The 25,408-nt window shown below is 37.7% G+C and overlaps 3 protein-coding genes across 4 annotated transcripts in view; 1 reads left to right on the top strand and 2 right to left on the bottom strand.

The window, feature by feature from the left end:
* Sima (HIF-1 transcription factor component sima) overlaps nucleotides 1–9,436 on the bottom strand; it is a 31,847-nt gene extending 22,411 nt beyond the window's left edge. Inside the window, exons 1-7 of one of the 2 annotated variants that reach the window (XM_070310656.1) lie at nucleotides 8,000–9,436; nucleotides 6,130–6,317; nucleotides 5,394–5,536; nucleotides 4,747–4,932; nucleotides 4,093–4,328; nucleotides 3,584–3,690; nucleotides 1,145–1,292 (exon numbers count right to left, since the gene is read on the bottom strand). In XM_070310656.1, the coding sequence (XP_070166757.1) occupies nucleotides 1,145–1,292; nucleotides 3,584–3,690; nucleotides 4,093–4,328; nucleotides 4,747–4,932; nucleotides 5,394–5,536; nucleotides 6,130–6,317; nucleotides 8,000–9,252 (2,261 nt within the window). In that variant the 5' untranslated portion in view covers nucleotides 9,253–9,436. Of the gene's footprint in view, nucleotides 1–1,144; nucleotides 1,293–3,583; nucleotides 3,691–4,092; nucleotides 4,329–4,746; nucleotides 4,933–5,393; nucleotides 5,543–6,129; nucleotides 6,318–7,999 lie in introns of both variants that reach the window. The other variant, XM_070310655.1, reaches the window with a different exon arrangement.
* A 9,263-nt stretch (nucleotides 9,437–18,699) lies between these two features.
* LOC138941052 (mitochondrial intermembrane space import and assembly protein 40) lies at nucleotides 18,700–19,986 on the bottom strand. The gene has a single exon (XM_070310351.1). The coding sequence runs from the start codon at nucleotides 19,900–19,902 to the stop codon at nucleotides 19,402–19,404; it is 501 nt and encodes a 166-aa protein (XP_070166452.1). The 5' UTR covers nucleotides 19,903–19,986; the 3' UTR covers nucleotides 18,700–19,401.
* A 3,052-nt stretch (nucleotides 19,987–23,038) lies between these two features.
* LOC138941051 (centrosomal and chromosomal factor) lies at nucleotides 23,039–25,080 on the top strand. The gene has a single exon (XM_070310350.1). It carries the CDS (start codon nucleotides 23,067–23,069, stop codon nucleotides 24,801–24,803), a length of 1,737 nt encoding a protein of 578 aa, XP_070166451.1. The 5' UTR covers nucleotides 23,039–23,066; the 3' UTR covers nucleotides 24,804–25,080.
* Nucleotides 25,081–25,408: the final 328 nt, after the last annotated feature.

Genomic DNA, 25,408 nt, shown 5'->3' with positions numbered 1-25,408 from the left:
CGTTCCGGAAATAACCGGAAGTAGCGTGGTGTCCGCAGTAGTAGCGGGTAATAATTTATATATCCGTCTAATCGAACAAACGATCGCGAAAACGAGCATTGATATCAGCGTGAAACTCGCGTCTATCGTCGCATCGAGCACATTAATTTAAAAACATAATCGATTTGTTAAAGTTTTTTACGAAATTATTAATATATATTTATCACGATAATTAACGTTATAAGTAACTATCATCGGCGAATAATTTAACTATATCTAACTATATCTTCACGATAATATTACGATATATACTATAATTTTCTATGACATTATAAATATTGTAAATGATGATAAGAAGATAAAAACGTAGATTCTTATCGCGAAAGAATACATGAAGGAAAAAAAAAAGAAAATTAATTGTATTAATCGCGTTTAATATCTTATTTTGAAATATAGAATCAATAAATACGTATAATAATTTTGATCGATATTTTTTTTAATTATCACACAATTTAATAATTACACGAAGGAATTGTCGTAGAGCGAACGATGACGAATGCAATAATTGTAATGGGAATTAATTTCTTACGCAATAACATCGCGAAATTAATGAACGAAAGCATCCTATCAAATTTTGCGAACCTTGCGTATTATTGTACATATAAGATAATCTCGCAATATCATCATAAGTTTCGGAAGCCAGCGCAAAACGCAGAAATGATTTCGCTGCTTATTTTCACGTTGACTTCTTAACTTTCTTGTCAATGGAAAGCAACGATATTTGATGATGCAATAGTTAAATGTAATTTAAACTTTTAAAGAATAGTGAAAAAATCTAATAAAATTTTGCGAATATCAATAATAGAAAATATGATTGAAAAGTTGCGATTTTAAACCATTAAAAATTAATTAAATTTTTGAGAAACCTAAGCCACTCGGTTTTTAAAAATACACACTCGGTGTGTACCATATTCCCAATCGTAAAGCAATATATCTATCGCGAATTCAGCCGAGCCGAAACAACTCAAAAAGATATTTCCTGTATATGATTTCGCGAAAAATATAAACATATTTCATGCGAGAAATGATAAAAGCGAGATCGAAGGTACTCCGATATTACGGAAGAAAATTAATACCCAAAGTATAAATAGGTGATGAATCCTACCTTAAGATGTAGTTGACGCAGACGACGGAGATCGGCTTCTGTTGCTTAGAACAGTGAATGAGGGTGGCTTGAGTGACAACCCAGGCATAGCCGCCCTGTTTACCGAGGAATCTGTACGCCACAGTCTCGCACTGGCCCTTGCTGAACACTGAAACAGTGAACAATGATGATGATGAGAGTGCGGTCGTTCCAGGACTCGGGACAAGTGAGCGCATTCGCGTGGTTTTATAGCAGCGTCGCGCGCGTTTCGGCTGACGAAAGATGCGGCGTAGGATTGCAAACTCCATCCTCTATCGATCGGCATAGAATTGTTAATAGCAACGATCAGTACAATCGGAAAATATAAGAGGCATCTTCACTGCGTCGATTTGTTTTCGCAAAACGAAACTTTGAACCTTATTATAAAAAGACATCGCGTAGATCCTATAAATTATACTTGTAGATATTATTGAACATTATTTTAAACTCAAACAGAATTAAAATATTATTAAATTAATGTTATAAATAATATACAGAGGTTGCAATGTTATTTGAAACATTTTATTTAAAAAAAAAAAATATTATTAGAAAATCTAGAATATTATATTTAACTAGGAATAATATTCTCATTAATGTATCCTATTTAAAAAATTATTAATGAATTGATTATTACATAATGAACAAAAAGAAAAATTAGTTGTTGTGATAGATATATAATCTAAAACACTGTTAACGTTCGGTTAAAGTAGAAAAAATAAAAGCGTTTCTAGCTTTTGCAAGAAGATTAAAGAACACAAAAAAGATATATCAGATATTTTATTGCGGTTTCAAGTCCCAACATAACGTCACTTCGCAAATTCCGCCGCTCAAGGGTAGTTCCTTCGCGAAACGCATTATCTCGTTGCTTCTGGGGAAAAGGAAGAAGAGAAAGCGGATGAAAATATATCTTTATGTTCGCGTAAAACGTAAACGGGGCGGGATTAGTACGATGCTGATTCGGTCGGGAAGCCCAAGTTGGTTGACGTTAAAGAGGGAGAATTCTCGACGTCGCGGATTGCCGGAACACGCAAAGCTCCTAAAGCGGCCAGCTAAATCGTCCTTTACGATCCGTACATCCTCCAATAACGAGCGACCGACAAATACTCTCGGGAATATATGCCTATAAAACGTGTACGTGTGTGCGCGTTTCATATACAATATAAAGAGTTATATACAGAGCATCGATCTATCAAAATATTGGATTTATTGACCAAAAAATTTAAAGATTCGATGTTTTATTGGAAAAGACTTATCTCTGTGTTATTTTCCAATTTTTAATTTCTAATTTAATATTTGAATATATTTTAATTAAATGTCAGATATAATTTTTTGTTAAAATAATTATTTTGTAAATTTAACATTTTTTTGACGACAATTATAATAATTGTAACATTGTTATACTTTTAATATGTAGCACAATTGCTTAATATATTATAATTTTATCTTTCTTTGCCCTCTTTCCCTCTTTTTTTCTTGACTATATCAAATTGTAAAATAGTTGATAAATATTTTCCGATGTTTTTTATGACTTCGCACTTTGTCACCGTGTTTCATTTTTCCTTATATATCTACCTGTAATTTTACGAGTCAATTATCGGTCGAAACCGGTGCGATAAAGGTGTCAGACGATCGCGTAATCGTGCACGTGCGCATATGTATATGGCCCGTAAATAAAATGTGTCTAGTGGGATGTAGCAATTGCATAACTGGTAGCCGATAACGTTAGCCACGTTAACATCTGGGGTCCTTGGAGACTATAAAAAGGATCCTCTCGTAACGCTGCGATAAGAAAGATACGATCGTCCTTGAAACCTTAATTTTCTGCGGTGTCATTCACCCAGGTCGATTCACGTCATATAGTCCGCTTCTCCTCTCTTCCTCCCGTTGCCAAATCAATGCGCCTTTCAATGCGCGCTTTTTATGTCTATTCGCTTTTGATGGCTATCACGGATAGCTTCCGTGTTACTCGTGTAGCGACTAACATTTCCAATATTTTGGAAAAGTCAGACAAAATGCGAGTGACGAATCCTTATATAAATTATTATTTAACGGTCATTTGATTTTATACTTCGATTCATATAACTTATACACAATAAAATTTCTACATAAAACAGAAATAATCCTTTTATAGGAATTTTAGAAACTATTTTAATTGGAAGGTAAAATAACAAGAGTGATTATAACATTTTATTCCACAGAAATATAATATAGCAAAAATGGAAATTTATATGAAGAGAATTTACGATTAAGAATTCTAGTAAATCGCACAAAAATCAATTCTTTAGCGATTTGAAGGAAAGACATAATCTAGGCATCAAAGATATTCAATGTTTCCTAAAGAATTTTATCAAGTATATTCACGTTTTCAAATTTTGTTAAATGATTAATAAGTATAAAATTAATGGAAAAAATAATACTTACGGCATTTGAAACACTTGTCCAGTGCCAGATTGTCGAGTGCATGATAAAACTCGAAAACTGATCGACCCATCAGCTCTTCGCTATCCCAGCCCAGATATTCAGCCAACCTGATCGTGACAAAAAAAATATTTCCCATGATACGATGCAAAACATTCAATAATAAAAATATATATTTTACATTTGTTTTCAAAATATTACATATATTTATATGCAATCTTACTTACGAATCTTATGTACACAATAAAACATGACGCAACTTATCAAATAACGATAAGATTAATGCAGTATTTCGATCAATCTTGTATTAACATTATGCAAGTCTTAATGGCTAATCAAAGTAGCAAGTCAAATTGTCATTACTCGAAATGATCTGCGTTTATTGAAAATTGATTATATCAGATTGTAAGAATTTATAGAGAAGCTGAATTTATAGCAGAAATGTCAGAATGTTAATCAGAATAAAAACGAATGAAAACATAAATGAAACTATAAATGTTTCTACCACTTACTTTTCGTCAGCGTAAGTGAACTTCATGCTGAGACTATGCTTCGACAGAAAAGTATGGCGTCCCAAAGGTATTTCAATGTTACTGGGATGGGGTATGGGACTTCCTACGATCACTAGACACGCACTGGTGTCTTGTTCCGTGAGCTCGTCCTCTTTCTCTCGCTCCTCGTTCTCAACCTCCATGGAGTTCGAATTCGAGTTACGGATGTCTGTTAGTTTGCCGGTGCAGTGGATCACCTATAAATATTTAACAAAAATGACGAATATATTATGTATTTGTCATTCTTTATAGTTGTACAGTCCAAATTAAACAATCCAAAGTGCTCGTACTGAATTCTACAAAAATTCATTATTATGAGAATGAATTACAAAATTATTGCGCGCTTTTTCAGATATCTCATTTATATTTTATATTTATAAAAAATATAGAAATCAAATAAATATTATTTTTGTATTTGTATTAATTATAATATTTAAAAGTCGTAAAAAAATTAAATTATTTATTATTTTATTAATTTAAATTTTATTAAATTATAAAATTGTCTTTTTATATTCGTTCTAAATCCAATAAAATATCAGTCCTACATCGACTATGTAATATACATATGCATATATAAAGTCATATTAGAACTATTAATATGGATAAAAGGCTTACCTTGTAAGACGCGCTCTTTAAATTGACCTTTCTTCCCTTGTTGGTGAGAGTACACTTGAGTCGCAGAAAGAAGCTGCAAGTACGTTTCTCATCCTTATCTGTCGGTTTTGAACAGAGGCACTCGCGCAATTCGTCATGATCGCAGGGATGACTGTATTCGTACACGCTTTGCCCCATCATGTCCATCTACGCAAAACACAACCCGCGAAACACATGTGTAGAGATCTGTCGTTCAGCTTTATTTCTAGAAATATTAGATTCTGGCAAAAAGTTAAACGAGCTTGTCATATTAATTACATTCTCGATACGCTATATAACACTACTACAACTGTATATTCTATCTATTTACATATCTAACTTGAGCTTTTTTTCATAAATTTCGTTTTAAAAGAAATTAATTATTACAATGCGTTTCCTATTTCGTATGTTAAAAAAAACTTATAAAAATTATTTCTTTTAACGTGCAATTATTTAATTATTAAAAGCATAAAGATTAAATAAAAATTACAAAATTATTTACAGCATACAAAAGTTTTATTATTTTTATCATCTTACGTTATATATTATATATTATGTGTTTTTATAGTTTGCTTCTCATAATTGGGATAATAATGTTTTTTTTTTTTTTTTAGATTTGTCTAACATACTTGCGACACTCCGAGATAATCGCTGACATTCTCCGACAGGTAGACCATATTGCCATCACTGGAGAGTACCAACATAAAGCCGTTGAGAGCTTTCGGAAATAGTTCATCTATCTCTGCGGACGACTCGGATTTTGTCAGCGAAACTGGAACTTGCATTAACAGAATCGACTATTTAGTCAGTATGATCGTATCTTTAGTTTAATTCCAAAATTTAAAAAAAAAAATTGCAAAATTTTAGATACTAGATTCTAGATTTGTAACTTGAAAGTATTCGTTCTCGAAAATCCATGACTTGGCGAGTCATAAGCAGTTACACGTAATCAGTAATATATAAAAAATATAAAAACAAGTCTCTCTTTGAATATCCTAAAGTCGACTATATATAAATAACATAAATATTCTCCAAGAGAATATACTTAAAAAATATATTTTATATTTTAAATCACGCATTTATTCCGTTTTAATACCATATTTTCTATAACAGTACTAATTGCTCTAAATATCTCTATTGTCATACTTTACGATATCATCGCGATTTTAACTTATCCCAAAATTATATACATATATATGAAAATAAAGAATCCACATTTGTATGTGTGAATAGAATTTTAAAGCGCTTTATGCTTGTAGTATCTAAAATTTTTTTTGCGACAAATATCTTTTATGATATATCCTTTTTCACGTCGCGCTTTCCGACCCGACTAATAAGGAGAGATATTCAGATATTCATACTCACTAGAATCCACAACGGACCGGACTTTGAGGTAAGCGATCGCCAACCTCATCACGCTGGCCTTATCTAAATGCGCCGCTTGTTCCGGCTCGACCGGAAGCGCGGCCGCGAGTTCGGCAAAGATGTCGGTTTCCTTGCTACGTCTGCAGCGCGCTGCATCGCGGGACCTCTCCTTCCTTTTTTCGTTATTCCTACAACAAGAAAAATTCCCTTCATGTTTTCAAATGCATTTATCGTCTGCGAAGTAAATTATTATTGTCCGATATTATTTTCACAAATTGCGTGTATAATCAGAAATTTTTAAATATAGTTTATAAATATTAATGGATATCAAAAAAACAAGTTTAGGAAAAGAAATCGCTGAAACTATTGAGAGAAAGTATATCTTAAGGAAAAATTATTTTTATTAGTTTCTCGCTAGTTTCAAATGAAGGAAGTTTTAAAATTAAACAAAAAATTTTTTCTGAATATTTAGAAAAAAAGAAATTTTTATAATCTAAAATACGTTCCATATCAAATACGTTAAGAGATGTGATTTATATATGTATGTATTGTATGTATTTATATACAAAGTATGTATGTGTATACTTTTTTATAAAGTTTATTTAATTTTTATTTAATGTAGAATGAATCACAGGTGAACGAGATCCTTCTTTTAATTATCTTCTATTAGATTTCTGTTCGCAAACAGACATCCTGAAGTGTCTCGTGAGCAATTGCAAAATGTCACGTCGAGTGTACACTATCACGCACGATAAACGATCTCGTTCCCCGATTCTAGAAGGTCGTCATTGGCACAATATTACATGCTCTATGTCGATTAAACGAAAACGTTAATCGTGTACCATAATACTTTGGTCATTCAATTCGCGAGTGCAAAATTGCAGTTACTAGGCCCGTGTATAATCTACATTTACGGGTACATCTAGTGTATTAAAAATTTTTTAGGATCTTATTTTTAAGAAGAAAAAATTTGATTAATACATAATTTTAAAATAAATGATCTTGATAAATCATACAGATACTTTCTATATTCTATCTTCCATTTCCCCCCCTTTTTTAATTTAAGTGGATAACAATAGAGACAATTTTCTTGAAACAAAAATACGAATATCTGAAACAGATAACGTTTCAGATATAAAAAGTCAAGGAGAAAGTCAAGGAAGAGATTGCGCTTGTCGCAAAAAATATCCAAGTAATTAGTGGTAGCAAGTGCATTCGATTGCTATTGTTGTCGTCACTGCAGACACCTGGTTACTCAAGTGATGCATCCTTTTCGGTGCCCGATCGAGATTGAAAACGTCGGCGTTATCGCGAAGCGAGGCGTTATCACCGCGCGCGGTGTGAAATCGACCTTTGAACGATATGTCTTTTAAAATCGATCTTGTCACGTTTCTTCCCCTTTGCCTTCCTCCCACCGCTAGCGATTTGTTAATCGAAGACAAACTGCTCCAACGAAACGTCCAACGTGATTAAACAATGCCAAAAATTCTTACGAAAAACAATACGCTCAATTATTATTTATTTTTTTTTTAATTTTAATTCCGAATGTAAGATTAATATTATATATATTCTTATTATATAATATAACAAGAACGCGATTTGGATAAATACAAAAAAAAAATTGATTGCAAATTTTACAAGATTAAATTAAATTTAATCATTTTAAATAAATCATTAAAATTTTAGATAAAAAAATTTATAAAAAGATTAATTCCTTCAAAATAGTATCTCAAGAAAATGATTAGCACATTAAATTAACACCAAAAAAAAAATCGTTCATTCCTTGTGATATTCAGCCTGTCGTGACATTTAATCTCGCGAGATAACAAAACGATGAAGATGACAGGCGTTACAATGATCGCCGACTTACAAGTAATCTTCGACAAGCTGCTCATCCTCTGCATAGTCGTAACGCCAATTATCGCTGTAATCGGTGTGCAGGTTCCCGTATAAGCATGGCGGTAGAACGGCGGGGGCACTATGAGCGTACGAGGTGTCGTAAAGGGGGCAGCGATCGCTCGCCGGGCACCGCAACCACCGTTCCTCGCTACAGAAATTGAACAGTTCCGGACAGTTGTCGCGGAGCCAATCGCTCGACCACTTTGGGCCACTTGGATCGCTTTGTCCCGGATCGTTTTGTCCTATTTTGCGCAGTCTCGCATCATATGTGAACGGTATATTGTAAAACTGCGGTGGATCAACATCGTCGAATCTCGAAACGTTCCCAAATCCCAGATAGCAAGATCGCTGATCGTCGAATCCTAAATCGCGATATGCCAGATTTCCGGTATTGCCTAGATTACAAGATAGATGATCGTTAACGACAATTGGGTCACTGGATCCTAGATCGCATGGTCGTGAATCGCTGGATTCTAGAGCTACGCAAGGGCGTAGATTGCAAAAATCTAGATAGCGACGATCATCCTCCTGTCGGGGCTCGTCTATCCGTGCGCCCTGACCGTATCTCGGCCTCTTCGAATAGATCGCGCGATTAATCGCCGTCGAGAGCGGCTTACACGGATCGAAATACATCGCGAGATCCTCGACGTCGATCGGTCCCGATTGGCAGCTTCTCGGAACTGCCATGCTCTCCGATTGTGAGGGGTCAATCAGGTGACCATTGTCATTGCAGAGTAATGTCGCCATCGGATCGCCGCTCGCGACATTGCGTGTCGTTGACGCGATATTGCATATTGTCGCCGGTACAGCACAGCATACCATGTTGCAGTTAACATTTGGTGCATACGTGGCGCATCTCGTCGTCGTGCAAGATGTCTCGATATCGTAAATTCGCGGTCTATCATCGATGCGCGACGTTACGTTGGAGGAGGTAGTGGCGCCAATATTGTTGCGTAAGGTATCCATATTGCTGAGAACGACCGCTGGGTCGTAAGACGACGGCGGCAACGACGATCCGCGCGATGGAAAATTGATCTCGTCTCGTTTTCTCGGGTGACATTCGTCGAAATCAGCGTCGCAACTCGATATTCTGTCGATCCAGACAGGATTGCGCGGATCGTTGCCGAGAATGATGCCTCCACCCTTTCGTCCCGCTTCTTCTTCTCCTCCGCCACCTTCTTCTTCTTCTTCTTTCGCTGCTAAATAATATAAACGTGTGTTCATTGTTCCTGTTTTAGCTAACGTTACCGCTTTTAATTATTAAAATCTAGCTCGTAACTTTGTTTGTTTTTAGAATATTTCTTCTTTTTTTTTCCTCGCTTTTCTCACTCCTTCATCCTTTTTGAAACTGCTCTATTCGCTCTCAATTCATCGGAATCTTCTCGTCCTAATTATTTAAATCTGAATCGCAATTTTTTTCATTTTTTTTTTTTTAAATTATCCTCTTTTCTTTATCTCTCTTTACCTTTTTGCTGCCTTTAGAATTAATTTTATTTATCTTCATCAATTTCCGTTAAATTTCGTCTTGCTTTATTTCTTCTCTTTATCTATTTATCTTCTTTTCTTGAAAATCTATCCCATTCGTAATCAGTCTATGATGATACAATCATCAAAAGCTTTATACTTTGATTTTGCTAATTTCGCTATCAATTGTTTTAGATCTGTGTTTGCTACTTCTTTTTTTTTTTCGTTTCTCGAATAAAACATTTTGTAGTTTACTTGTTTAATTATCTCAAATTTTTTTTTCTCAGTTATCTCTCTTATTTTTTTCCCTCAACTTGTATGCTTTTCTTTGTTCCTCCGACAAAAAAAATTTTCCGCTAAAAGATTATCTTTATCATCCACTAATTAGTCTTCCATTAGTTCATATGACAATGAATTTTCAGTATTCTGATATCGCTCTTAGGTAATTTCTATCTATTATTTTAATAATTTAAAATTTTACTTTTTTTCTCTTTCTCTCTCATTTCAGACTCTTCTTTCTCATTTTTTGTCGCCAAGAGCTTATCTTGATCATGTGTGGTCCACGTGATCGATGTACTGTTGGGAATTTGACGACGGCAAGAGCGGGGATAGGAGGAGGAAGGGGAAAAAATACAATTCCAATTGACTTGATGGTAAAACAAAACTCACCTCTTCAAATCTGTTTATTACTTCTGTCTGTCTTCTCCTTTCCCCATGCTTTCTTTGTTCTACGACAATGAAAATCTATCCTATTCGTATTTGATCCTTTCGATTTTGTGATAAGAGAAAATTATCGCTTACTTTCTTCACTTTTCTTCATTTCTCCTACTCCTTCTTCAATCTTTTCGAACTGCCTTTAATTTCTCCGAAACAAATCACAATTTTTTTATTATCTCTCTTATTTCGCTTTATTTTGCTCTTTTATTATATTTCTCGATCAATCTTCTTTTCCCCTTCATCTTAACAAAGCTAAATCCGAAATTAAATCATCAGCCAGGTCAATCGCGTATCATTGATTCGGTTTACCGATTCGTGCTCAAACCAGAGAGCACGATTGTCATTTCCACTTTCTCGCAGCCTCTTTTCAATCCGACTTTTGATTCACCTGCACGGCTCGCGCGATACTAAAGACCGGTAGTAACGCAATAACTGCTCCTGCTGGACGTTTAACTTGATTGTTATCTAGTACGTCGATAACGATACTCTATCATCGACGGTAGGCACAATAAAATTGTCGGGTACGAGCTTTAGAAGTTTTGGACATATCAATTTTTTTTATTTAGGCATATCAATTTCTGACATTGCAGATTCCGATTTTTATCACTTTTTATGTAAAAGAAATCAAGTGCTAGCTTAATTACCACAAATTTAATATATAAAGAAAAATAAAAGTTATACGTGTATTTATTTTTTCCTTTCACACAATTCGATTATCTTATCTACATGCATCTCTCTAATTTATTTGAAATGTCGATACATATATGATATCATATCAGATCAGAAAAGACAAATTTTTTTACCAAGATATATCATCATTAAAATAATTATGTTTCCGAAATAAAGATTATAAATTTTTATACCTAAAATTGAAGCAATATCTGTTTTTACGATACAAAATAATTAGTAATATATAATAATTATGATTACTTACGTATGTAACAACAATTGCAACATAAAAGAATGAAAAAATTTGTCGTGAAAAATTTTTGATAAAATAAAATATAGAAACAGAATAAAGGCGGCCAAGTTTACAGAATACGATAATATTATTCGCGAGAAAAAGTAAAAAGAAAAAAAAGAACGACGCAATTAACATACATTTGCATTATGCAGCACGCAGTTCCTTGTTGTTGCGATTAAAATTACCGCGTGAATAAATAATTTATCCGCGCGTGTGCGCCGATTAAAGTTGACAATTTATTTTCGGAAAAATAGCGAATTACAAAAAATTCAAAACCATGCAATTAAAATCCTCTTTTGATATTCAGCTTTTTCTATATACTCTAATTACGCATACTAATATAAACTGAAAGAAACTCCAATAAATTTCAAATAAAAAAAAATAATAATAATAATAATATTTTTAACACAAATTAATTATAACGCTAAGAGAGCTTATTTCATTTTATCTTTTATAAGCCCAGTAAAATAGGCCACTCGTTGCGCGATTGCGTGTCTAATGACTTTCCGGTAATTTGAATGCCTGGCGATCGGCCGTAATCGGCAAGCGTTCCTATCACGGAAGATAACGCGCGATCCACGACGAGTATCGCGGCTGGGGACGAGAACAAAAGAAACCATTGTGCGATATAACAGATCGCGCGACCGTAATTAATTAAATATCTAGCCTTTTCTCGCCATAACGAGCAAGTTACTCGTATGATCTGCGACGATATAGGGGCAATCATGAGTAACGCATGTCTTTAAATCGCTCGCGTAAACCTCACGTGACGCAATTACGGAATATGTAAATGCTTCCGGGATAAAAACTATTCTGCAAACGAGAATATCGCGATCGATTGAATTATATACTTGTAACAGATATTTCATAGTGTATCTTTACGAGTGTTTTTAATATATAAATATTTTCATTTATTTAATGAAACTTTCATAGATAAGGAATAAGTAATATTTTCGAACGTGACATCGATATACGCACGATACTTTGTGCCAATTTGAAAAGAAGGAACCGGGACACTTAAAAAGATACGAAACGTCGTTTGGACAGAAAATAATGCGTTTTCTCTGGGCTTTTACGATTATCTTCCATCATTTTTATTTTTGAAGAAAAACTACCTATTAACGAGATACTATTAAAGAAATATTATCTCTTAACATTACGTCTAATGAGTTCTCGACAAAAAATAATGGATTCCATTTATCGAAAAGACAAACTGATAAAATAATTGACAGAAACTCTGATACACATTTGTATTATACATTTAGTTATTTTGCTCTCAGGATTAACTCACAATGACTAATATCCATTAATAAAATGATTACAGTTAAGATGACGAATAAATAAAAAAATGCGTATAAATAAATACAAAAAATTATCTATATATTAAACTTTTTTTTCTTCTTGACATTTAAAATTTTTCATTTTGGTTGTAAAACGCATAATAATCGTGAAACATCTGCTAAATCGAGTTCTACATTGTTTATATCGATACTTTCATGAAGTAAACTTGTGTAACGAGTTGTTGTTGTTGTTGTTTTTTTTTTATTTACTAACTATTATAATTCTTCGACTTTTATCGAAATATTTACTTAGAGATTAAATGCAACAAGTTTTGTAAGTTGTTTATACTTTTAAAGTATATGTATATGTGATTAATCTAAGAAGAAAATTTTCCAGAAGGCCGCTGTCTGTCGTGAATGCACGCTATGTAATCGTGACAGTGTATATATAGAGTGTGTCATTTTTGGCGCATCATACTTCAACGATAAAGCTGACCAATTATTGAACCATCTTTTCATCAGTGAAAGCGTGAACGAAAATTCTATCATATGCCACTTTTCACAATAATGAAAAATTGTTTATATCTCTGCAGGAGTAAACAAAAAATTAAAATCCCACTGAAGTATAGTATATAAACTCCACTTAAGATTAATTGCAGCGATCAACAAGATTAAAATGTCTCTCTTTATCTTCTCCCGCTAATTACTCGAAAAGTACGGCCATCTCCCCATTTTCGTCGAAGAAAGATCAACCTCGAGAAAATCTATCTTTGACAAATAATGCTGATAAAAGTGGAACGCCCTATAGACACACATACGTGCCAGCGAAATATCTAGCCCGGAGCGGAGAGAGCTCGCTTCCCTCTCGCTTATCATTTATATAAAGAAATAACTGCCACAGTAGACGCTTTAATTGACATATAGTAATCTCCGCTTCCCCCTCCCATCTATTCTCTCATTGTCGATCACTCGACGAAACGTATCGTAATTTTTTGTTGTTTTGATATTAATTTTTTTACGATTATTCCTTTAAGCAGATCTATTTCGCTATAATATGTAAATTTCGATTAAAATCAACAATGAAATCTCCTTGGCTAAGGTTCCCCCCCGCCCCCCCCCCCAATATAATTGAAAGTTATAAGTATAATATAATTATGTTATATTATTATCTTATATGGATTTCAAACTAAATTCGACAAATTGAAAGATTTAATAAAAAAATTAAACTATTGAGATTTAAAGAATTTTTTACTCTTCAATATCTTAATTAAACGTCAATTTTTCAATGCGAAAGTCAAATTAAAATTCGACGAAGAATTGCGTTTCTATTGTCTCGATTATGACACTGTAAAATTATAATATATTCTATACGCGGTGTCACGAAATATATTCACGCACCTTGCATAGGTGAGGGAAAGTCCAAAAGGTTGAACCAAAGATTTCGTAAGCCACGTATACGAAAAAAAAAAAAAACTTTCTGTCTCTCTCTCTCTCTTTCTCGACTATATAAAAAAATTAATGTTGCAATAATAAAAGATCTGTTTCTGGCCTGATTTACGAGCTACGTGACGGAAAGTCCGTGCGAATAGGTCAAATGATGATCACCCTGTGTCGCTATTATTATACTTTTGGGGGAATTCATCCGCGATAAGCTCACACGTAAATCTCGAGATATTTTCTACCGTTTAAAACATTTCTATCGATACATGCGAACGTGACGATTTTTCTCGATCTCGCCACGACGTATTATTTTCGAGCAGAATGACTATTTTCGCGCGCGTCGCGCGAGAAACGCTTGCCGGCTCACGAGGGCAATTCTTCACGTAATAAAAGCTTTCTCTCTCGATGGGCCGTGTTTTTTCTACAAATGTTTCTGAATCATCAAATATCTTGTAAAACAAGTGTTCTTCTTCGTATTTGATAATGCGATGACAAAACCACATGATAATCTAATAACCGGACATGTTTTCGATGAATTTATTCTGACATGAAAAAATTGACTCAAAAAATTAATCATCCAATTGAACGATCAATTTAACGTCATTGATCGTACATTGATTGTTATTGGCACAATCATTATCTATACAATAAAACGTACAGTCCACTCTTAAAAAAGTTAAGGCAAAGATAATAATCTTAAAAGGGGTAATATATTGATTTTGAACGATTATTAACTTATAGATAAACTGTGTAAATTAAATATAATGTATTGTAATGTATTGTATATTATTTGTGCGCGCGCGCACACATACATCGGTACATGTACAATATAATCAGACTTTTGCATCGACAAAGACATTTGTCGTTCTAATTTTGACAATTTAGAACGAATTAGAATAGGCCATTAGGAGCAGTGTATAGGACGCGATTGATTTTATTAAAGAGAGAGAAAAACATATATAATAAAATTAGCGAACGTTACGGTCTTTTTTCGAGACCATCCTCAGCGCAGACAAATATAATAAATATCAATTTACATCAGTTTTAAATAAAATTAGACATTAAAATAAAAAAAATTACACATTAAAAAAAAAGAAACGTAACGTTCGCTAATTTTATTATATATGTTTCTCTCTCTTTAATAAAATCAATTGCGTCCTATACACTACGCTCCCTCCTAATTGCCTATTCTAATTCGTTCTAAATTGTTGACATTTCCGAGCCTGTTTTATCGATTTTAATTTCCAATGTTCTAATTTTATTTTATTTACATTTTATATTATAGTTAATTAATATATAAAGTAAGAAAATGCGTGGCATATGCGTGTAACGCTTACTTTATAATATCTTAATATGTATATAAAAAAATATAATCGAAATTGAGCGTTAAAATTGGGACTTTAAACTGTTGATACAATCGCAAAAATTTTCCGTTCTAAACATTCTTACGAAATAGATCAGCGTAGATACGAGTTACGAGTAAGTGTTAGGTCACTCTAGGCTTAATTATACGAAAATTAGCGCAGTCATGGACGCAGGCTATTCGCGCTATGAAAAAAGTCAACTTCCCCTCGAGAACGTTTACGAGCTGCGTCGTCGAGTTGTCACAGGCGGATTTTTTTATAGTAATAATGATAAAAATGGCATGATTGAATTTATATTGCGTAAACAGTCTATATAGAATTCTACAGAGCATACTGGAAAAAAAAATTTTTATCTTTCCGAAAAAAAAAAAAAAAATGATCGATGTAAATCGTACGAGTAAAAATATATATAAATATCGAGAAAAACATTTCGATTTTGCTATTTCGATCGCGCCAAATATTTTAATAATAATTTATATATTTTTTTCTTAAAATAAATTGACAATGTTCGTGCCCTCACTTTTATAATGCTATAAGCGGATTAACAAAATTATTTCTGACTCATAGAAGGAAATGACAAGAAGTCTTTATCTTTCTACTTGGAAAATATTTTTGATTTGATCGAAATCGCATAAAAGCGGCATGCTCTGTTCCGCTATTTGTTCTTTGATAAAAATCAAGTACATGGACAGATTCGGCTATTAATGAAATAGATGATATTCCTGCATTTGGTAAATAAATTTCTATGTCTCTACGTTACGTAATAAAATAGCGATTAATGAAATATTAATTAATTGATGGAATTGCGCGCAGCAATGATAGATGTAGAGAGAGAAAGAGAGAGAGAGAGAGAGAGAGAGGCCGTATTCCGAAATTCATTATTAATAATATATTGAAAATATATAACATACATAACGTGAATTATAGATTTCCAGTATTAACAGTGACTTTTTTTGAAATATATAAATATATTCCATAATATAAATACGACGCAATCGCGTGCATACCTGATGTAAGCAAATGCGAACAAGAAGGAAAAAAAAGCAATCGAAGCCGGATTGCCCATAAAAAAAAAAAAATTTATAACACAATTCTATCGATAATATTATCTGTGTAAACGTTTGAAAAAAAAATTGGCCTGCGTTTGTGGGTTAAAACTATTGTACATATGACATAAAAAGCGTTCGCATACCAACATAGAAAGTTATGTGAGAAAAAAGGAAGATAGATAGATAGATAGATAGACATAGACAGATAAATAGAGAGAGAGAGAGAGAGAGAGAGAGAGAGAGAGAGAGAGAGAGAGTTTTTGATAGTATTATAAACATATATATTCTTCCAGTTCTAATTATATTTATAAAGGAATAAACTATATATTATCCCCCCCCCTTCCTCTCTCTCTCTCTCTCTCTCTCTCTCTCTCTCTCTCTCTCTCTCTCTCTCTCTCTCAACTTTAAAACAAATAAAATAACATAAAGATAACATAGTAAAAACTAATTATAAATGTAAATAAATTATATTATAAACGGGCAAATATAATACATATATAAATGAAATGAAAAGAGTAAAAGAAACAAAATCAATTTTAGCCTATTAAATTATTCATAGATCATAATAATTTCACGAAGGATAAAAAAATTATAGCGATTGCATCGTAAATAATTTAAGAGCGAACAAAAGTGTGAAAAAATAATACAAATCGAAGATCTTATTGACACATTTGCTCAGGATGTCCTCTCTTTCTCTCTCTCTCTCTCTCTTTCTCTGTTTAAAAGAATTTCAAAACAAAGAAAGAAAAAATGATTAAAGAGAGAGAAAATGAGAAAGCGGGAGGTTTGATTAAAGTACTCGCGAGAGCGACGAGGACATATGAGGATCACGTGGCGCTAAAGAGAGACGGCGATAACGGCCGCGAGGAGGAGCGAGCGAGATAAAGAAAAAGAAGAAAAGAGAAAGAGACCAGCGCGCGATGGTCCGACATCAAAGAAGCGAAGCGATTGCGTCAAACACGCCCGTCGTCCCCCCCGCCCCTCCCCACACCCTCTCTCTCTCTCTCTCTCTCTCTGTCTCAAGCTTCGCCAATTTTATGAACGATATTATTATATCGGCGATCATCAAATATTCGAACGACAACACCATCGCGACCGAAATCCATACGGTCGCGATCCAAAAATAAAGACTCACCTCCTCTTCTCCTTGTGCTTCTTCTCCTTTCTATAGGTTTCCATGATGAGCCACGACGAGAGAACGACGAAGGGACGTAACACCGGCGCACAGAACCGGGACACTCTCGGTCACTGCCAAGGAACGTATCCGGCGTGCGCGTTTCTCGCGAAAGAAGAGAGCTACGGCTCTTCTTCTTTTATCGATCGACGTAAAACTCGTTCGTTCTCACTGCACTCTGCCCTCCGTGGATCACTTTTTCTCTCTCTCTCTCTCTCCCTCCCTCTCTTTCTCTGTTTGTCTATCTCGGTGTCGGTATCGAGATCGATGCGCGCGTATCATTCGCTGTTCAATGCGTTGCACCGCGAAGCGAAAAACGGACGTCGCGTTCCGGCAAGCGCACAGATTCCAATGTATTCATGGTGCCGTGTGCGTCTGTGTCGTCGCGTTATCGTTGACGCTATAGCTTATAGCTACTGACAAACCTGATGGCACTATTATTATGCGATACACTAACGATCTCCCCGACGCTGGATTGAGATAGAGTACTACATACGGTCGCGCGAACGGAATAAAGTACGGAAGGGTGGGAGAGGAGCACGAGCACGATTTGACGTCATGCGGCGTCCGCGAGTAGAACTTCGCCATCTGACGATGTAGCTGGGAAGCTATCGAACAGATCAAGGAACGCGCGGCAAGTTCGAATGAAGAAAAGAGTACGAACGCTCCGTTTGTTTTTTACTCCGTTAGTTCTCTCTCTCTCTCTCTCTCTCTCTATATATATATATATATACATATATATATATAATACTTCCTTTTCTATATTTAAACTGAAGTATGTATTCGAGCTTTGAAAAACGAAAAAAGAAATATAGTATGGAAATTGCAACCCTCTAATTTAAACAGATAAAATGCCTTCTTGACGCAAGATTGTTAAATCTATTAATAAATTGACGTATCGACTATATATCAGTTTACAGGATAGAATATAGAATCGCTTAAACAGTTAATTAAAGATTTTTGCGGGAAATGCAGATTTTCAAGCTGCAATTTTCTACAGCTTCATCATATATCGTTGTAGATAAATTTTTAGAGAGAGAATGCATTTTCAATAATGAAGACTATTTTAAGATAAATAAAATTGTTTGAAAAGAATATGTGTATGTGTGTGTATATATGTAATTATAAAAAATGATTTATAATCAAAACACTTTGTCTTTTTAACTAATCAATATTAATAACTTTGTAATAAATATACATTCTTTATTAATTTTATAATTTTGCTGTATACACACACTGAGTGTATTATTTCTATTTTTATAAATATAAGTTCTTTTGATTAATAATATTGCAATTCTTGTTATGATTTGTGCAAACATGTGGTGCTTAGAGATTTGACAATTTCTTATTTGTTACTTATTCCTGGCAATGCATATTTTTCATAAATATATAAACATTTACCAAAAATTGATTATTCATTGCTATTATAAAACAAAGGAACGAACGCATGAAGAACAAGTACATTGGGCCTTAAAAAGTCGAAAGGAAGAAAATAGACGACAGAATGAATAGATATCTTTTTAATAACAGACGAACATGAAATCTATGGACAACTTGACTGCACAGTTGTATCCAAATTTATCACGAATCCACTAATCACTCTATGCGACACGCTTTTAAATTTAACCTCTCTAGGCTTTGATCCGATAATTTTATGAAATATCAGAAATAACTGATGTACATTGCTTGTCTTTTCTACTTATTCTTTTCGTACATCGCTTTTGTTCAAGTTAAAGAGATCTTTCACATTTTAAGTCTCATTATTTATGCGTTACGAAAACGCATCTTGCAAATACTACCAACACCACGATATGACAAGGCGTGATATTGTGCCTTCTCAATGAAATAGATATTCATTAAAAGAAGAGAAAGAAGACACCATAGTATCACCTTGAAACAGCAAAGTATATAAAGCATACGTTCAGTTAGTCTTGGTTCGCTCCACTTCTTGCTTTGTTCTCGAAGTGTTCATTCTCTTTTCGGTTGTCGTGTCCAATATTTCTTCCTGACTAGCGACCATTGTTTTCTTCTTCTCTTCATTGGAAGCCGACAACTTCTTGTCCGCTTCTTCGGCCTCCTCTGTCTCGTCATCTAGGTCGTCTGCTGGCGCGCCTTTGCTTTCGTACAGCGCAGGATACTGCAACATACAGTCCTGCATTGTTTCGAATACCTTACGACAGTCAGAGCCCTTCGGATCCACAGTCGAGTAATGGAAGCAGGAGAAGGCCTCGCGAAACTCTAATCCACACGGTCCAGTCGGCATACCACCTAGACACGGACAATTCCAGTTAATCTCACCATTAGGCAACAGCAGACCTGGACTAGGCTCCGGGTCTGGCAAATTGATCTTGCTGGGTACCGCGTGGTCTTCTTTAGACGCGAAAATAATGGTATCTTTGCCCTCCTTGTGAATTAACGGCATGATTAATTTTCGGATGAGACTACTTCTCCGTGGTTATACGTCCTACTGTCGGCAGTGAAAGACAATAAATTGCGCGTAGCTCGGTGTATCGTGTACACACACGTCTCGTTCTCGTATTTGGTGGCTAAAGTCAGGGAGGCTCGTAGCCGCGTATAAGCGTCAGATGGACAGCGCACCACAAATCTGCGCTTTGCAGGGTTAAACTTTAAAATGTCTATCGGACTCTTGGCTCCCTCCTCACCGCAAAACTGTCGAACGGCTTCGAGAATATTTTTCTTCAAGTATACAGGAGTTATCTCCAGATCGGAACAGAATGGATGTTCTCTAAAAACAGAAATAAAAAACAGTTACGGTTTATTGCATTTTGATACAGTACGTGAAAAAAAAAAGTGCAATTTCTTGATTGTCAGTTTTTTTATTATAAACTTATATATATTATAAAATATTTGACGGTTTCTATTCTTGTCAATAAATAAGAAATAGTTTTAGTTCTTCTCACAGTTAACTTTTCACGATTTAAGATTTCTCAAGACATTTTTGATACAGAGATTTGATACAGACTTTAAGGTTTACTTAAAATTATATTAGAATTTCCGAAATTAATAAGAGCCGTGCAAATAGAAGAAAATAAATAATCAAAACGAAAAGAATATTGAACATTCTTGAAACTGAATGGAAGACGTACAGAGAGAAATCTTTTTCACATAAAGTAGAGTTGCATCATTCATGGAACGAAGATAATCACCATAGCACTCGTACGACGATAAAGAATAATTCGGGAATCGCGTATAGGTTATGTTTCACGGGCTAACCATAATCGTCTATGGTCTATATTATATAATGAATGTATACTAACATAGAAATATCTAAGTAATGCATCTTACACGGAAGCGTTGGCTTGTCACTCGTATCGATCTGACATCAAACAATATATATCGCAAAAAATACCCGGTACTTACGCACTATACGCTTGCACGGCAGCGTCTGATTCATTTACCTTCACGTGCCAGGGTGATAGTAGCGCCGGTGATTCAGGGCGCAGTGCTGCCACACAAATATTCGAAAAATCAAAAACCACTTGTTTGTTAGAATTTCCTGCTCCGAGAAAATTTTACATAAATGAAAGTCCGTTTTCTTTTCAACTGTATTTTCACAAAGTTTTTCTCTTCTTTTTTTTCGCGATATATACCTATTTCATTTTTGACGCATAAAATTCGATGTATATATATATATACAATATATAACAAGGATAAAGGACCTTAAAATCTAATTTTGTCGATTGTTTGCGGAGATGATTACATAATTACTCCGATACGTCCTGCTTTGTAGATAATAATCTAAAAAGAATAAGTAATAAACAAAACTATATAGAATAAAAAATATTATATTGCGAGGGAAGAATTTAAATATGTTTTCTATTCTCGATAAAATTTGCAAATTTTGATTTTCTGTCAAAATATACGCACGTACAAGTATATTGGAATAAAAATAAAAAATAGATCGATCACAAAGCACAATTGTGCGAACGAATAAATATATTTCCCGACAGAATCACCTGAACGGTGAAGAAAAAATTGTACCTCGTCATTTCCGGAACGTGTAAACCCGGCATTAGTCCGGCCGACGATCGACCACGCGCAAACTGCCGGCGAATGCAATTCAGCCATCGGGAGGGGGGAGCCCGTGGAGGATTCCCTAGGATCGAGAGTAGCTCGGCGCTCGGCTTTCAGTCGCAGCTCGGCTGTCTGTGCGCGACGAACATCCGCCTGCCGTTGCTCTCCGCACCGCAAGAAGTACAGGCAAACGTCACATTGTCGCGCGCGCGCGCGCGTGCAGACACGTACACACATATACGTCGCGGTGGGACGTGCCCTCGCGTCTGTATAAGCGAGACGAAGGTGCGGGGGTGGCATCGGTGAATTTTCGCGTACGCGTACGCACGTTGCAAGGTGTAACGCGCACGTTACACCTCTCTTCGTAAGAGGAAGGAGACAAGGGGGTGAAAAGGGGAAAAGGCAGAGAGACGATTCTCGAGAAGCCGGAACAAGACCGGGGATCCATGCGTCGAGCGATATAGACGCCGCGTCGCGTTTATACGACGGCGCATACAAATACATACACGGACATACGCGGCCGAGCGAACCGCACGCTACTACGCCCAGTCAGTCGGACGTCGGCTCGGGCCCGACGATACATGCCGACGATACGCTATCGCTATTACACATTGACGTTTCCCACGGTTACTTGCCACGCGGTTTAACGGAGATCTCCGGCGAGAAGTTGACACGCGGTGGGACTGATTTCGCGAGCGGGTTGCGCGATCCGAGCCCTCGAGCAGCTCGTGACAGTGAAGCGAAGCACGCGTGAAAGGCATCCGTGGTTGGTGGAGGGACGAGGAAGGAAGGAAAGGGAGAAAGAGTGAGAAAGGAGAAAGGTAGGGGAGCGAGGAAGAGGGCTGCAGGACGATGGGTGGTCCTGACAGCGAGCGGTGACAGGAAAGAGGACCGACCGTCCTGGATAAAGCGAGCATTAAACGCCGGGGAGTAATCGGGACCTCGTATGTAATTGGCACGCTAAAAAGAGCTTTTTGTTCGAAATGAGAAAGAGAAACTTGCGATAAAATCTCTTTGCTTTTCCTCGGTGTTGGATATATCCTCTTGGTCCAACCCTTGGCTAAGGCTACCGCGACGATGAGAGAGCTATAATCTTATTCTCCGGCTCGCTTCGTGAGTGCATGAATTTAATTGGGGAGTACCATCGTGGTCGTCGCTGACCGCACTGACAAGTTTATCCCCGTCATCGTCATCGACGGCAAGCGTTACGCTCTCATCGGTAAGGAGAAATTACTCGAGCGCGACGAGACAGTCGCGTGCGCCAACTTGAATCGAGCTTCCTCCTCGTGACGCGCTTCGACGACGGAGCGACGTCGAAACGTTGACGCCGAGACGACGAGCAACAGCGAATCTCACCGTCGCTGACGAAAATCATCGGGAAAGTTCCGCGCGTCATGAAGGCCTAGCCGTGTTCGACACCGTGGGTCATCGTGGGTCATCGTGGGTCGTCAGCGTCGGGCGTGCAAGAAGGGACGGCGGCGCACCGGCAGAAGGCCCGGATAATAGGAGGTGGAGGAGGAGGACGAGGAGGAGGAGGAGGTACCCGACAACATGGCTGCCGCCTGCTACGAGAAGGAAGTGGTGGTAGGTGCCGCCGTACATCACGGACACGGGCACCACCATCATCATCATCACCATCATCATCATCATCACCATCATCACGGCAGCGGCAGTGCCGTCGCATCGTCCATCGGTGGGGTGACCGGCCAGACAGTGCTGCCGGCGACGTCTACCGGTCTCGACGATGTCACCGTCGTCGCTGCCGCCGCCGCCGCTGCCTCCTCCGGAAACTCGTCGTCAACTACGGTAAACGTCGTCAATCCGGTGACGACGAGCGCTGCGGCTACGGCAGCCGCGGCCGCGGCCGCCGCAGCCGCTGCCACCGCGACCGCCGCGGCTGCCGCCGTGGCGATCAACAACTACAAGGTGCAGGAGTACAAGGACTACTCGCAACCGCTCCACGTGGATTGTAGCGTCGAATACGAGCTGCCGAGTCAGGCGAAACCGCCACCCGGCGGCGGCGAACCCCTCCTAATGATCCATCCGTGCTACTATCGACGCGCCGAGCGCGAGAGGAGGAGCCCCTTCGTCAATAATCTGCCGCCGCCGGCGGCACCGACGACGACGCCCATGTCCGCCTCCCGTAGAAGCGGTCGTAGAAGCGGTGCCGCGACGGCATCCGCGACCGCTGCTTCCGGCGGCGTCACCGCCGTTACAGTCGCTACCGCGGCGATCGCGATCGCCGCTGCCTCTTCCTCGACGACGACGACGACGACGGTCGTACCACCGTCCAATAATAACGTCGTATCCACCAATGTCGCGCCTACCTCAGTCGTGTCGCCGGCGACGTCAATCGCGTCGTCCTCGGTTGCCGCGGCAGTGGTAGCCGCCGCAGACTCTGGCAACAGTCTAATATCTACGAATCATGGCCAGATGTCCGCCGTCACTATGGCGGCTTCGTATCGCGCGGCACTCAACGTCGCGGCTACGTTATCTCAGCAGCAGCCGCAGCAATCTCAGCGGCGGCATCATCCGCAGCAGCAACAGCCGAGTCATCTTCATCATCATCATCATCACCGGAATCACACGCACGCTCATCATCATCAGCAGCAGCAACAGCAGCAGCATCACAGCCAGCAGCAACCGCAACAACGGCCCGTGACACCAACGGCTTCCGGTACAGCCGACCTCATCTCCGCCGATGAGAAGGCAGTCATATCAGGTATTTATCAACATTACTTCCGTGCCATGCGCGCCCACAATCATCAACACCGCCAGCAGCAACAACAACAGCAGCAGCAGCAGCAGCAACATTGCACCACCGCGACTCATCAGCTCCATCATCAACCTCACCAAAGCGACCCAAGTTCCTCTTCTTCATCGTCGGTCACCTCCCCGACGTCCGCGTCGATCTCGGGTATCCTACGACAGTCTTATCAGCAAGCGTACAGCAATATCGCGGCTGCGAGCTCGAGCTCGAGCCATCATCGCGTCGGTACATCGGCGGTTGTTCATCATCCTTATAGGCGGCCGTCGGCGACGTTGCTGTCGCGGACGGCCTCGCATATCGGTCAGCAGGCCTCCTCCTCTTCATCGTCCTCCTCTATCTCCTCCTCATCGTCCATATTCGGTGCTTCCAACGGCGTCGCCGCCGCCGCCGCCGCCGGCGTCTCCAGCGTTTACGCCAGCACGATACACAGGCATCACGCGAGCTCCCTCCACGCCCTTCAAACCGCCGCCGGCTTCTACGAGACGCCGAGCTATCATGCTCTCCTGCCCCAAAGTTAGACGATGGTCAAGCACGGTTACGCGGTATGTTGGGTCTCTACGCGTAAACAACCCGCAACAATATCAATAGTAATTATGGTTGTGCTATTGTGAGTCGAAGCGAGCGCGCGATAGATTCTCGCGAGAACTGCTTTCCGATTCCTCCCCTTTCTCTCTTATCCTTTATCGGGTGCTCGATGAAAATTGATAAAATTCCATGATAAGGGCGAAGGTAAAATCGGGACGCAGTCTTCGTGACTCTGCATCGAAGGTCAATGAGATGGCTTTTTTTTTTTTTTTTTTTTTTTCCATGACTATACGATATCTCATACGACAATGTGTCGTCGAGCGATAGTTTGACATGAAATGCCAAGATACGCGGGTCGTCTATACCGAGTATACGGCCGATATTTATATTTTTCATGTGTAGATTGTGCACGAACTACCACTTTACGCATAATTCACGTAGACGACAGATAATCGATGTAGACGACGCTCATAATGATCGCCTACACTGCGTTGTCCCCTGCTCTACTTCTCTCCCTCCACCACCTCAAACTGCGTTTAAGAAAACCGATCGTTTAATTTATTGACCGATGTATAATTTATAGTTGTCGTTCTCTATA

The sequence above is a fragment of the Polyergus mexicanus genome, unplaced genomic scaffold (genome assembly GCF_030449975.1).
Source record: "Polyergus mexicanus isolate NDT 795.1 unplaced genomic scaffold, iyPolMexi1.0 SCAF_18, whole genome shotgun sequence".
Classification (NCBI taxonomy): Eukaryota; Metazoa; Arthropoda; class Insecta; order Hymenoptera; family Formicidae; genus Polyergus; species Polyergus mexicanus.
This window is presented reverse-complemented; position numbering and strand designations above follow the sequence as displayed.